Below are 13,024 nucleotides of genomic sequence, written 5' to 3' on the forward strand. Positions count from 1 at the left end.
GTTAAAGAGATTTAACATAAGTTTATGATAAGAAGTCTCAACCCACTTGTTTCAAAGAAGTATTTTCATATCAATCACTGCAGGACATTTTTAGTACATCTTTCCTGAAATATTTTTCGTCATGTGGGATCCTTTTTATTAAAAAAAACCAACCTTCAAAATGTATTCTTTTAAATAAAACCTTAACAGCGTGGGGAATACATATTCCATGCTAATCCACTATCCAGGTATCCCAAGCAAAAAATACAGCAAGGTGAACAGAAGAGTGGGTTGTTGTTAATGCTGAAGAGCCTGGGCATAACTAAACCTCCTGAAAATCCTGAACCCCGGACACAAGGGCTGTTAGCTGCAAGCTGACATTACTGAAGCACATGTTGAAAAAATCGTAGCAAAGTTACAGTTTATTAGCCCAGCATGGAGAATAATTTCTTCAATAAAATTTACCATTGCCAATAAGTTGTTATTTACTGTATGGATGAAATCATTGGCCAAGGACAGTTTTTTGCTTGTTCTTTGTATGTTTTGGCTCCTTGTGCAATGGCTCCAAGTTGAGGGAAGACAACAGTGCAATGGATATGGGAGTACACAGGGAACTGTCAAGGGCGACAGAAGAAGCAATGAACTCCCAGGGGAACACAATTGATTTGGACAATGTTTCAAACACTGAAGAAGTTGGCCTTCTATTACTTCTTGCATTGATGACTGTGAAACGAAGTGGGATGAATTTGAATGGCTTGTCCAGCACACACATTCTTTGGGAGACTTCAGCTGTGAAATAAGGATGGCAATACCTATGGCACACACACAAAGCTGCACAATCAACAGCTGGCCCTCTGTCCTCATGAGTGACTCAAAGCTGAATGCAAGCCAACTCTCCACTGAAGTGGGCTATTTCCTAGTTAGGACTCTTTCACAAGGCACAAGAGATGTCAAGATCTGGATGTTTCCTTGAATATGTATTGCATGATATGACAGTGACTCATAGCAGGGAGTGACTTTCTCTGCTACAAAGTTACAGTCACTGAACTGCTTCAAATTTGTAATGAGGTGTGAGAGACTTACAAATCAGCTTTCTATTGCTAGACACAGAAATGATTAAGGATAATAAATTGATATTGTAATCAATATTCAGATGTTGCATTTTATTATTGTAACCTCTTAGCGCTATTGGCCTCCATGTCATATCTGTGATGAGTTAATATCATTTCACTCTTACATTGTAACAGTGAAGAGCCTGGGCTTGCAAGGACATCCTGAAGGGACTGACATTTAAGAAGGTACTTCAGCCTTCAAGTGCTCCTTGCAGCCATGAGCCCTCCAAGTTTTCCAACTGCTTTCTTGCCTCAGGGCAATTGCTTTCTTGCCTCTTCCTGAAACGCCTGAGGCTCCTCCTGTACAGCTCTGGCCCACTTCCAAGACAGAACCTTCTCTTTACCCACTCCTGCCTTGGGGATGAAATACCAGACACAGTTAAAACAGCAGCTCTGAACTCCCACAACCCTCACAGACTCACTTCCTGTGATAGCAAATACTTCCATGAAAAGACTGAAGAATGCAATCAAATAATAATTAGGACTGTCAGTCTAATCATTGCATACATTTTCTAATGCTAGTAGTGATAGGAAACACTAATTGTCTTCTGTGGAACGAATATTTAAACTTGTCGGAGAAGTGGGAAAAAAAATGCCAACTGTAGATACATGTATATTATAACATTTTAATTTTCAAATAATATGGCACCCTATTAATAAAAAGGCACTGAAGATCTGTACAAGAAATAATAGAAAAGATATGATCACAGTGGCCTCAGAGCACAGCGTTCAAATACAGTTACAACACCCTCAAAACAGGCTTGAATAATATAAGATATTAATAATTACATGTGGTTATTTTAATTAGCTTTTCCTGTTCTTTTTTGGATTCATATTTATAGGACTCAGAGTCAACCAAACAGGTTTAAAAATTAACTCTTTCTGAAGTATAAAATTATATTCTCATCAATTTAGAGAAATTCAGGAATAAGAACTTCAAAAATATCTAAAATTGTGAAAATTGGCAGCACTGCAATCAAAAGAGCTTCTGAAGCAATTACATGTCCATTTACATTTTTCTACCGAGCAAATGTGATGACACTGCTTCACCAAGGAAAAGACTGCAACAGGTTGTAAATATGTAACAGTCTGGAACTGTAGCCACACTCATACAGTTCAACTGAATTAAGTTTGTTTAAAACAGAGAATCGCTGAAGTTACTCCAGGATGTAAGGCTCAGTACACAAGTATATGCTAAAGATCTGGACTATCAGCTGTCATTGCAGAACACAGACTGCAGAAGTAACATGCAAAGCCTATTAGGAACACAGTGTTAAACAGTACATTAACTAGAATAACATAAAATCAGAGAAGAGAGGACATGTGGTTCATCTACTACATCTCTTCATGTCATCTGCTATACTGCAGCTTACCACAAAAATATAAATACAAAAATAGTAAATCAGTACCTACTATAAACAATAAATAACCTTTCTGTATAAATTATGAAAATACAACTATGATAAAATCAGTGCAAAAATGACCAAAATGTAGTGAAGGAACACAGAGTCCTGCCTGCCAGACTGTGCATCATAGAATACCCATATTTACCTAGTGCAACAAAGCACTGACAAGAATTAAAAAATGCAAGATGCACATCACCAACTGTGCCATTCTAAAATTACATCTATTTCCAATATCAGACAAATCAGATTAACACAACACATGTTTTTTGAACCATACACTTCATCCTTCATCATTTTACTGAATTTGAAATTACTTCCTCTTCCCTAATTGATACTCTAAATGGAAGTTGCTCTTGTGAGTCCACGTTTGCACGAGCAGCCTTTTTAGAATTAAGAAAGTTCTTTTTCTTTTTTCTTGGAAAATTATGCAAAGCAAGTTTTGGATCACTTGGCTCACGGAACAAGAGTATCTTCTCCCCTGTGTCTAACAGCTCTATGGCTTCAGCAGCTGCAGAGTTCAGAGGAACTGGTGGATCAGGCTGTTCCACAGGAGGGTGTGCAGGTGAACATCCCAGATGAATGAACACTGCCTTTTCCAAGACAGCAAGTTGCTTCTTCTTTATCAAACTACATTAATGAGAAAAATTGAGTTGAAAAGTGAAAACTGAGGCAAAAAACGCACAATGTCCCCTATCATACCTTGCCACAGAAGTGGTGACTTTGGAAGCTAAAGAAAATCATATTTCAACAGAGAGAATTGTAGTTTTCATTCTAATTCCCAGTAATTCATGTATCATTTTCTGAGATATAAAGTTGCAAAAGGGAAGGCAACCTCATAATAAATATAGGGAAGATGAGCATTGTATGTGAAAAATGTGAGAATTTTGTGGATATGTACTGAAAAATCTTTTTAGGTATTTACTATATTGCTTATTATGTGTAAATATGTTGTAGGAAACATAAGCACTAGATAGAGCAGTGTTAGAAAATGCATACTTATGAACTAATTTTCTGATTTCTAAGAGCTGTAAGAAGATTCTTGGGACATTAAATAAACTATAAACAAAAAAAAAACCCAGGTATGTTTGGTCTGGTTTTCTCCTTACCTGTCTTTTCTCTTGCTTAGAGAAGGGATCTTTTCTAAACTTCTGTTTATCAGATCTTGCCTTATTTTGTTCTCCAGTGCTTGCCACAACTCTTGGCTCTTCCTGAAGGAGCAGGAAAGAAAAATTCCCAGCAGCAAATCCCCAAATATACACATTTTTCTTCCCTCTCTGACTATAGTACCAAACCCACGACAGCAACAGCGCAAATGCAGTCAGAGTGTTCAAGTTCTTTTGCTGCCCTGCCACAAATCATTTAAATCAGTTAAGATCAGACCTCAGGGCATGGTACCAAGGACTCTTATCTGCTCCTTGAGAACCCACATCTGCCAAGGACTGGGCTCAGTGCCACAACATCTGCTTTTGTCTCCTGCCCAGGTCATGGCAGGGAATTGGGAGAGAGCAGGTCCTGAGCATCCCTTGGTGCTACTGCACAGATTTCAGTTCATGTTAATGGGGCTAAAGGGGAGTGAAAAAGGCCCTGAGAGTCTACCAGTCTGTGAGAAAAGGGAAACTCAGTGGCCACTTGGAACTTCAGTAATTAACTACAAAGGGACAGACATCTGCAAGGTTGCAACTTCCACTATTAGGAAGGAGGATCTCCTTTACATCTTTAAGAGCTATAGACACCTAAAACCCGCTGTGTCATGAACATTACTAAAAAAAGTGGAAAGAAAATATTTTAACAAACTCCAATTCAGGCAACAGAAAGAAAATTATCAGAATTTATAAACAGGATTTATAAATCTGTGAAATAACTGTTTAATTAATGAACTTATAAAATTAACTTTTTATTAATAAATTTATTATAGTTAAAACATTTCACAAAATAAAGTAGCAGTTTAAAAGTATTTTTACCCCAGAAAAATAGTTCAAAAGGAAACTTATGCACCTGTGATTTTTTTCCTATAGCTGTAAATCTCATTGTCCAGCAGATATACACATCTTAAACATAAACATCAATCTTGTCTTGTAGTGGTCTACCAGAAAACATCACACCTACCTTTTCTTACAGCTGCCAGACTCATCTGCATTACTGTCACGTTCAACAGCACCATCTGAATATTTACTGATGGAATCAAGGACAGAAAGAACCTCACTTTGTGAGCTGGAGGGCAGCAACAAGTTCAGGACCCTGTGCAACACCCCCACTGGCACCCTCGTCAGTTTAGCTAAATAACCTGCCAGACGGAGCTCCTAGAGGATAAATGAGTAGAAGAAAGATAAAGTCAGCATTGAAAATGAATGGTAGCCAACCTTAGTTACTGTTACTAAATAAATAATCATTACGAAAATAAAAAATATTACTGAAGATTATTTTAGTAGTGACAATTTTGGCATCAAGGGCTCACACTTCCATGTTCACTGTTTCTACCCACAGTGGCCCATGTATATATTATATAGTTGTCCATTTCATTTAGAATTTTGGCAATGTAAATGCTAAATAACCAGTTGATCTTGGCATATTTGCTTAGGGCATGTACTTGATGCCTTTTGGTTTGAAAAATCACAAGACAATTACATTCTAACATGTAAGGCTTAATTAATTTATGGATTCTACTACTATAAGGAAATAATTTCAAGATAGCAAGGAAGCAATATGGCATTCCTTGGTCTGTAAAATTATGGAGAGAAAAACAGTCTTGAAAAACTTTACATGTTGTCATGGTAGATCACTTCATTGTTCAGCTTCTCGTAACATCAGATTCTGTGATAAGCTCAGAGAACAGCTTGTAACGCTTGTTAAGAGGTGAAGGAAAACACCTGCTTTTCTTTTGGTAATATTTTTTTATTTCCAAACATCCTGCCTATTTCTTGCCCAAAGGTCAGTAGTAAAGCACATTCATACAATGTTCAAATAGACTGAGTTCAAATTTAGCTGTTCCATAGACACTCACCCAAGCCCTATCTCCTGCCCCACTCCAAATATCAAATTTCCATTGCTATTTTATGCTCTTTTGTCATAAATATACAGTGTGCCCAGGTCTTTCTGCAGATCCCTTGTGTGCATCAAATATGAAAAGTCTACAATATATTGAGGACCACATAGAAAGAAAAGAGTAAGGCCAATGAAAGCAAGTTAAATGTCTCAAAGAATGCCAGAAAAAAAGCTGCTGTTGTCTATTCAAGCCATACATGTAATTCAGGTAGCTGAAGTTAGGTAAGACATGCCAAAGATGATGACTCATGGCAGCTGAGTTATCAGCACTCTGCAGACCCTCCTGTAAGTGCTGATGGAGGAGATGACTACAAAGCCCATGTCACATAAAACCCAAGGTCCCAGGAAGACAGCCAGGTTCTTTGTCCACAGTAGTTTCAAAAAGTCACAGCAAATGTTTGCCTCCTTTTCTGTATGACAACTTTTCAGAGGAGTGAATTCACCTAGGAGATCCCTGGATTATCTGAATCCTCTTTGAAAGAAACAAAGCATCACCAGCAAAGCAGTCTTAAGCCAAATTTAGCCACACAAAATAAAGAAATCAATCAACCTCTTTTCTCCATAATTGTCCTTCAAGCAGAGAATTCTCTCCGAAAGGTAAGATAACACTTTCCAAAGTTTTCTGGCCTCTTTAGTGTTGGTATAAATTTTACAAGGAAACCACTGAGATCACACAGACTTAACAAGACAAAATCCTAAGACTGATGAGAGATTAGTAAATTCATACAGTTCTTAAAATATTTTCAGCCTGACTGGGCACCAAAGTTGAACACTAAAGAGATGCTTGCTCAGGCTACTTAGTGAAAGAAATTATTTGATTCTTTTTTGGAGAGGAATGCAAATAAGAGTGTAAATCTTAATACAGACACCTAAGTCTAATTTCTATAGTACTGTCTTGTACTTCTGGTCTTTAAACACTGTTCTTCTCTAAACTTACAAAATGCAACATTAAGTGAGAAATAAACATGACAGATCTCTGAGACCTATTCTGCTCTCTTTGGCTAAATGTTCTCAGGACCTTTAAACCATCTTTGAAAAGAAGTATGAGTAATGATACTAGAAAATTCAACTAGCAGCCCTGCTATCATTTAATTCTGAAACATATTGAATGTAAATCTGTCTGCTAACCAGAAAATCAGGCACTTCAGCTCTCCACAGAATGAAATGCAAGAGGACAAACCCTGAGAAGACTTGTAAATGAATAAAGAAGTATAACTCAGTAAAATTCAAAAGGCTGAAAGTAGCTCAGAATTAGCTGAAGTGACTGACAGTGTAGGCTGCAAACTGGTAGCAACTACTAGCAGAGAGTAACTCTAAATACATCTAATGGTTCCCAAAAAAGAAGAAAAGGTGATATCCAGATACAGCTGTAATTTAAACTTGGAACTTTGTTCAATTTCATGCTTACCTGACTATAAATTGCCAAAAATGCATTCGTTTCTATATTTTCCAGGAGATCTTCAAGCACCACGCAATTCCATTGCTCATCTCTCAAGCTGAAGTGAAAGACAGAATTAACATTGAAATCTTCCCAGGTGCAATGACTGTATTATAGGAAACAAAACTGGAAGGTCACCCATTCAGGACGCATATCTGTCTGTCAGCAAATCTGCTGGGAGCAGCCTAACTTCTAAAACATGCCAAATTCTCTTCCCTGCTTCCCTGAACCTCCAAGCAAACACCAGAATCTAAGGCTATGCTATTGCACACAATTCAAACCTGGAAACACTCCAAAGCAATGTGATTCAACCTGTTCCCATCCTCTTCTCTCCTTTTTAAATTTCATCGCACTTTAAGGCAAGTTGTGGATCTTTTTGTAGCTGAAATATGACATTAGACAGTAAACTTCCTCATTGCTGGTGATTATTTTTCTTTTCTAGACCAAAACATGATGACATCACGTACAAATCCTGCAATGTACAAAAGTACAAAACTTGTTCCTTCCAGTAAGTTCTCAAGTGAAGCCTAGTTGCAGTTTCTTTGCAGGTTTCCCTGATAGGTTACCAGCTTGTGGATACTGGTGCAGAGATTTGTCTGATCCTCTACTGACTCTTGACTTCTGCAACAGGAAAGTTGTTCATCTAAACCAAGCAGGGCTCCAGGTTTTTCAGAATTAAAACAGACTTACCACTATCACAGCCATTTTTAATATATCAATGGTTTTATGGAAAACCACTTTCTAATGGAAAGCAGCACACTTTGAGGATGTTACACAAAGCTTGAAATATGTTAGGCTTTTAATACTGTGCAGTACACATAGAAATGTCATTTCTACCTCCTGTAACCCTAATAAAAGTAAAACAATAGGCTGCAATTTTGCAAATTATCACCCATTTTTGCTAGGCAGCCATTATGACAAGACAGATATTTCTATATACCTCCCAAGAGGTATTTTATTTGTCGCTGATATCTTTACTTAAAAACTGGCCAGGGAAAATTGAAATTGAAGAGGAGTTTATACATCTCATCAAAAATAATTGTGTGCCTGGAAATTCAGTCTACAGTACAACAATGGAGATGGAAATTCAATTTAAATTGTCTCAGCTATTTCCTCTGGCCCCAGCAGATCTTGCTGCTCTGAAGTCCCTCCTTATCTTCCTGGGAGACAAAGCAGTAGGAATAAAATTATTTTCTGCCTTAATGCTAAGGAGTATCATTATTTTTCCACTATCCCTGTCAAAAAAATGGTGACTGCCACGCAACACACAGCACCATTTATATGCTACTAAGTTATTATTATTTCATGTTTCTCATTTCAATATTCCCAACTCCTCAGTTATCATCTGGGCCACAGCACAAGAAGGCAGAGACCAAATATAGATGCATGGTCCCTCCCCAGTACAGCAGAACATTCCTCCTGCTGCTTCTCCAGAGTCCATAAGAACTGCAGTAACATAGTAAAACCTGAGACCAAAGAACTTACCTTTGCTGGTACAGGTTTATAAATTGTCTACATTTATTCATGGCCTGTCTTAACAGAACTGTCACATGTCTTTCTGCATTCGTGTCCACAGCTTCATTTGAGAGTCCCAAACCATCCAGAATCCACCTCTGCCTACTCATTAGATGCTGCTGCACTGACTCCTTATGCAACATCTCATACTCCAGCTTCTTTTCAAGTTCTTCAATCTCCTAGAGGTTGAAAATGCATGATGATAAGAAGTTAAATTATAACTTGAAAGAATTTCATTTGGAGTGAAGAAAAAAGATGATGGTATCAGATTTTCTGATATTACTTTATTCATTTCTTATTCTTCCCAGCCACTTGCAGTCATTACACTTTTCAATTCCTTGCACAGCTTCAGTAAACATGACTGGCACATTATGAATGTCAGAACAATGAGGAAAGCTATGACTCAATTTTCGTTGTGTAAAAAGTCAATGTTCTCTGAAACCTTCCACAATAGAGGACCTCCAGCAACTAGACTGTCAGCATGGCTGAGATCAAAACTAAGGAACCATTCAAATTCACTTGTGAGCTGCATAAACCCACTGAAACAGCTTGAGAAACTCAGACTAACTAATTTTATTTATACCAAATTTACAGCTAATATCAAAGGGATTTAAAAGGCAGTAATTCATAATTAGTCTGCTAAAGTCAGGGTTAAAATAAAATGCTCAGAAAATCAAAAGGTTAAAATCCAAAGTCTTCAGGGGACTGGATCCTCCATGCTAAAAATCTAACTTTGATCAAAAAGTCAAACTAGACACCAAAAAGAAGGCTCCATATTCCCATTTCCAGTGTCATTGTTGTCTCACCTCAACTTTTACATTGCTTACTATCTCAAAGCCCCACTTCTTAACGTGTACATTGGAGAAAATGCTGAATTTTAATCCATTCCTCTGCCTCACCAGCTATATTTAACCCAGTGTTAGCTATTCTAGGTCTCAATTCTGCCCCTTCTTCAATCTTTTTCTTCACCTGCTCAAGAACAGAGAAGGTAAAAGCAACTTCTCTGAAAAGCCCCCTCACACTTAAGGCATAAAAGGCAAAAAACACCCTTCCTACGTTAAACTTTCACTATTTCCTACAGCTCTAATACAAATTCAAGAAAAACTGGAGGCATATAAGCATTCTAACTGCCACTCTCTGAAAAACTCTGTAGAGATGACCACATTAAAATTTAACAAGGAATTTTCACAGCAGTAGCTGTCTAATGATGCCCTCTAGCAAAGAGGTTTTTCTCAAAAACCCATTTTGTTTGTTCTACTCCAGTGCTCTCCCCAAGCCTCACTTGGATGGCTTCAAATAGCAGATGAAGAAAAAGAAGTCCTTGTGAAAACGGAGCACTGAAGTATTAAAAAAGGATTAGAAAATTGGCAGATATCAAATATGTAATAACTATGGTGAAGGGAAGAGGTTTTCCCAGATTTTCTGCTATTTAAACTGCATGAGTGTGCCTGGAGTGACATAGGTAGGAGGCTGTATAGGTAATCTCTAAAAACTTGACAATTGAAGCATATCATGTGGTTATGGATTTAGCATATGGACAGCATTACAACATGAGTAACTCTAAGATAGACACAACAATTTACTCTTCTGTCATGAGTCCAAATCACTTCTCAACTGTCTCTTTCAATCAATAAAATACTAAGTAGCCACCATAATAATTCCCTTCCTGCCTGCATGCAACTGTAACAAAAATAAAAACAATAATACACAACCTTCCTTGGCTCTCCTTCTCTTTATGTCTTTTACTGAATGCATTGAAGTGTACATACTCAGAAATTGAAGTCTGGGCCACCAGAAGCTGCAAACCAACAGCTAAATCAAAGATACTCTAATGGTGGCTGTTTCCTAAAAGGATTTTTTCTTTTAACAACTACATTACTTACAGGATTATGTGCTTCTAAAATTTGAATACATTCCAGTTTTGACAGGGTTTTTGATGTGTTCAGTTGTTCAAAGAGCAAAGCTTGCACATTTATGATAGCAGTATACAGCTCCAGCATTTTGGATTTTTTAACAGTCTTTTGAAAGGCTAAAGAAGCACTATACTCTCCAAGTTTATTTTCCAGATTGCGCAGGTGACACTCTTTTTCAAGCTGCAACTCATACTTAATCTAAAAAAAAAAAAAAAAACCAAAACACAAAATATAGATTAACAGAAACTCTTGCATGCACGTTTATGATTTTAGTACTCTGTAATTAACAAGCAGGATTATGACAGCAAAGAAATCAGTGCTGTTATCTTATAATGTAATATACTCTTTCAAGAAGTGCTTTTAACCTTCAATTCCAAGTTCTTACTGTAATCAAAAAAACTACAGAGCAGTCAAATACTTTAAAGAGATCAGGCTTTCTTTTTGGGTAGTCAAAACTGAAATATTAAATGCTAACCCAAAACAGAGGATCAATATAATTTTTATTATGATAAAATTAAAAGCTAGAAACACAAATCTATGGTTAAATGGAAAGATAAATTATGCCCTTTTGCTTAGAAAAAAACATAGAACTTATAGAAAGACTGTATTTAGTTTCAAATTGGCAAGTGTCAGTTAATGCTGACTGATGACATTCAACTATTCTTTGAGCAAATAACAAAAAATCTTCTTATATAAAACAGAGTTAAACTGTAAATCAAAAGTCTATTGGCAATGGATTTCAAATAAGATTAGAACTGGATTGGATCAACATCAAACAGCATAAAATCAAAGATATTTAACTCACTAACTGTGTTGCTGCCACACATTTGATGGAACATCCCCAGGAACTATTGAAGGGTGAAAGGCAAGTGCAGCATGTGCAGGCACACGATCCAATGCATGAGCTCTCCATGCTGTGACTCTGAGAGCCAAGGACACTGCACTGTGACTGCTCTTCCGTGGGACAATGTCTATGGCAGCCAGCTGCCATAACCTTCTTTGGGTGCTTCCATCTCAGCTTGTCACTCTTAAGCTCCCTTCATACTCAAAGAAAAGATACTTCTCAGTCGGTTTCCTATCCTAAAATATGGATTTCCACTGACATGTAAGGTGGATGTCTAGGTTAGACACTGGTGGCTACACTGCATATCTAACATTTAGGTAGCTGAATCTTCAAAAGACTACAGTAAACAATTACCAATTAGTTTGTATTCTCTGCCCCTGTACCATTCACTTGGGCCCAGAGAGCTGGATTGTCAGAGAGAAAAGACACAGATAGAGAAAGCACATGCAGCCCTGAGAGCTCCAACTCCACTACTTGGTGTTTTAGAACAATTAGAAATATTTAATCTTTTAAACATATTAATGCATACTTTAAATTATACAATTAATATAAATATTTTAACATAGGAAGAAATATTTAACAGAATTTTACAACGAGGGTGGTGAAACACCTTCAACATTATACAGCAAATGAACTCCTCTTAACCAAAATGCTGCATCACTCAACTGGTATTGCTATCTATCCCCAGCCACATCAGTTTCTTTCTGACTCTTGCCAGCTCTGAAACCAGCCATACAATTAGAATGACAACAGCTATGCCAGATGGTGCATATAAAACTGGAGCAAGGAGGTTTAGAGAAGCTAAATTTCCAATTTTAAAAGAAGATTCTAATAAAAATGTAAGACAGCATTTACTGCCTTACATTTACTAAACAAGTATTCAGTACTTTTTTGCCTCTAAAGCTTAGCCCATAATCTGACATACATTCAAGGAAGAGTACCAAAACCACCCAAATTTTGAAGATCAGGGCATTAGGTATTGAAGTCAAAATTACAATGCCTCTGTTAAAGGATTAGAACATTCTCAGACCACAGTTATTAAACTCTTGAAGAGTGCTAGAACATACTTGCCTTCTTGTTGCAGTCTTGCCCAAGCACAATTTTTTTTCTCTACCAATTTTAATTGCCAATAACACCTGCTTGTCATGCATAGTTTCTACAGCTGTGCACCACCCGTGTTTAACAAACTTATCATTGCAATGTCCTCCTGACATGCAAACCTGATATTATCCATATCATACACATGTGAAAGATCTCTTGGAACATCTACTAGCAAGGCAGTAAAAAGCCTTCAAAATCCCATATTAAGGTTGGCCCCACTCATTTCTCGAGGATTAACTTTAGACTGGGGCTGTGTGTTTTTAAAAGGTACCCACCAGAACCAAGACTTCCTTTCAATTAGTTCTGTACAAATAAACTCAGACCCCACTCAAAAAGCTTTTGGATCTAAGAATCCATTTTTGGATTTTCAGCAGCATTAGCAGATGTCCAAGAACTAAATGCTGCTGAGCTGAAGCATGCATTGAAGCACCTTGCATGTTTTCCTAGAAAACCACAGGATCAAGGGGAGCCTTGCAATCTTGCACACACCAAGCCCCAGGACCATTGGAAGAAAAAGCAGTGAGACATGAAACCAGTTCTGTAACTAGGATGCAAAAATTAAAAAGGAAAAACTATTAAGTGTGAAATGCAACATCTTGATAAAGGCAGGCAATAGTAGGGAGATGCATCATGCCACTATACCTTACACCTTTTTACTCTGGTTCTTACATTGA

The 13,024-nt window shown here is 37.3% G+C and overlaps 1 protein-coding gene across 1 annotated transcript in view; it reads right to left on the reverse strand.

Moving 5' to 3' along the window:
* Positions 1-1,697: 1,697 nt before the first annotated feature.
* EVC2 (EvC ciliary complex subunit 2) overlaps positions 1,698-13,024 on the reverse strand; it is a 59,938-nt gene continuing 48,611 nt past the window's right edge. The window contains exons 17-22 of the mRNA XM_066548621.1: positions 10,376-10,603; positions 8,463-8,671; positions 6,948-7,035; positions 4,604-4,797; positions 3,604-3,705; positions 1,698-3,124 (exon numbers count right to left, since the gene is read on the reverse strand). Of these exons, the coding sequence (XP_066404718.1) occupies positions 2,788-3,124; positions 3,604-3,705; positions 4,604-4,797; positions 6,948-7,035; positions 8,463-8,671; positions 10,376-10,603 (1,158 nt within the window). The 3' untranslated portion in view covers positions 1,698-2,787. The remainder of the gene's footprint in view (positions 3,125-3,603; positions 3,706-4,603; positions 4,798-6,947; positions 7,036-8,462; positions 8,672-10,375; positions 10,604-13,024) is intronic.

Source organism: Molothrus aeneus, chromosome 4, assembly GCF_037042795.1.
Source record: "Molothrus aeneus isolate 106 chromosome 4, BPBGC_Maene_1.0, whole genome shotgun sequence".
NCBI classification, from domain to species: Eukaryota; Metazoa; Chordata; class Aves; order Passeriformes; family Icteridae; genus Molothrus; species Molothrus aeneus.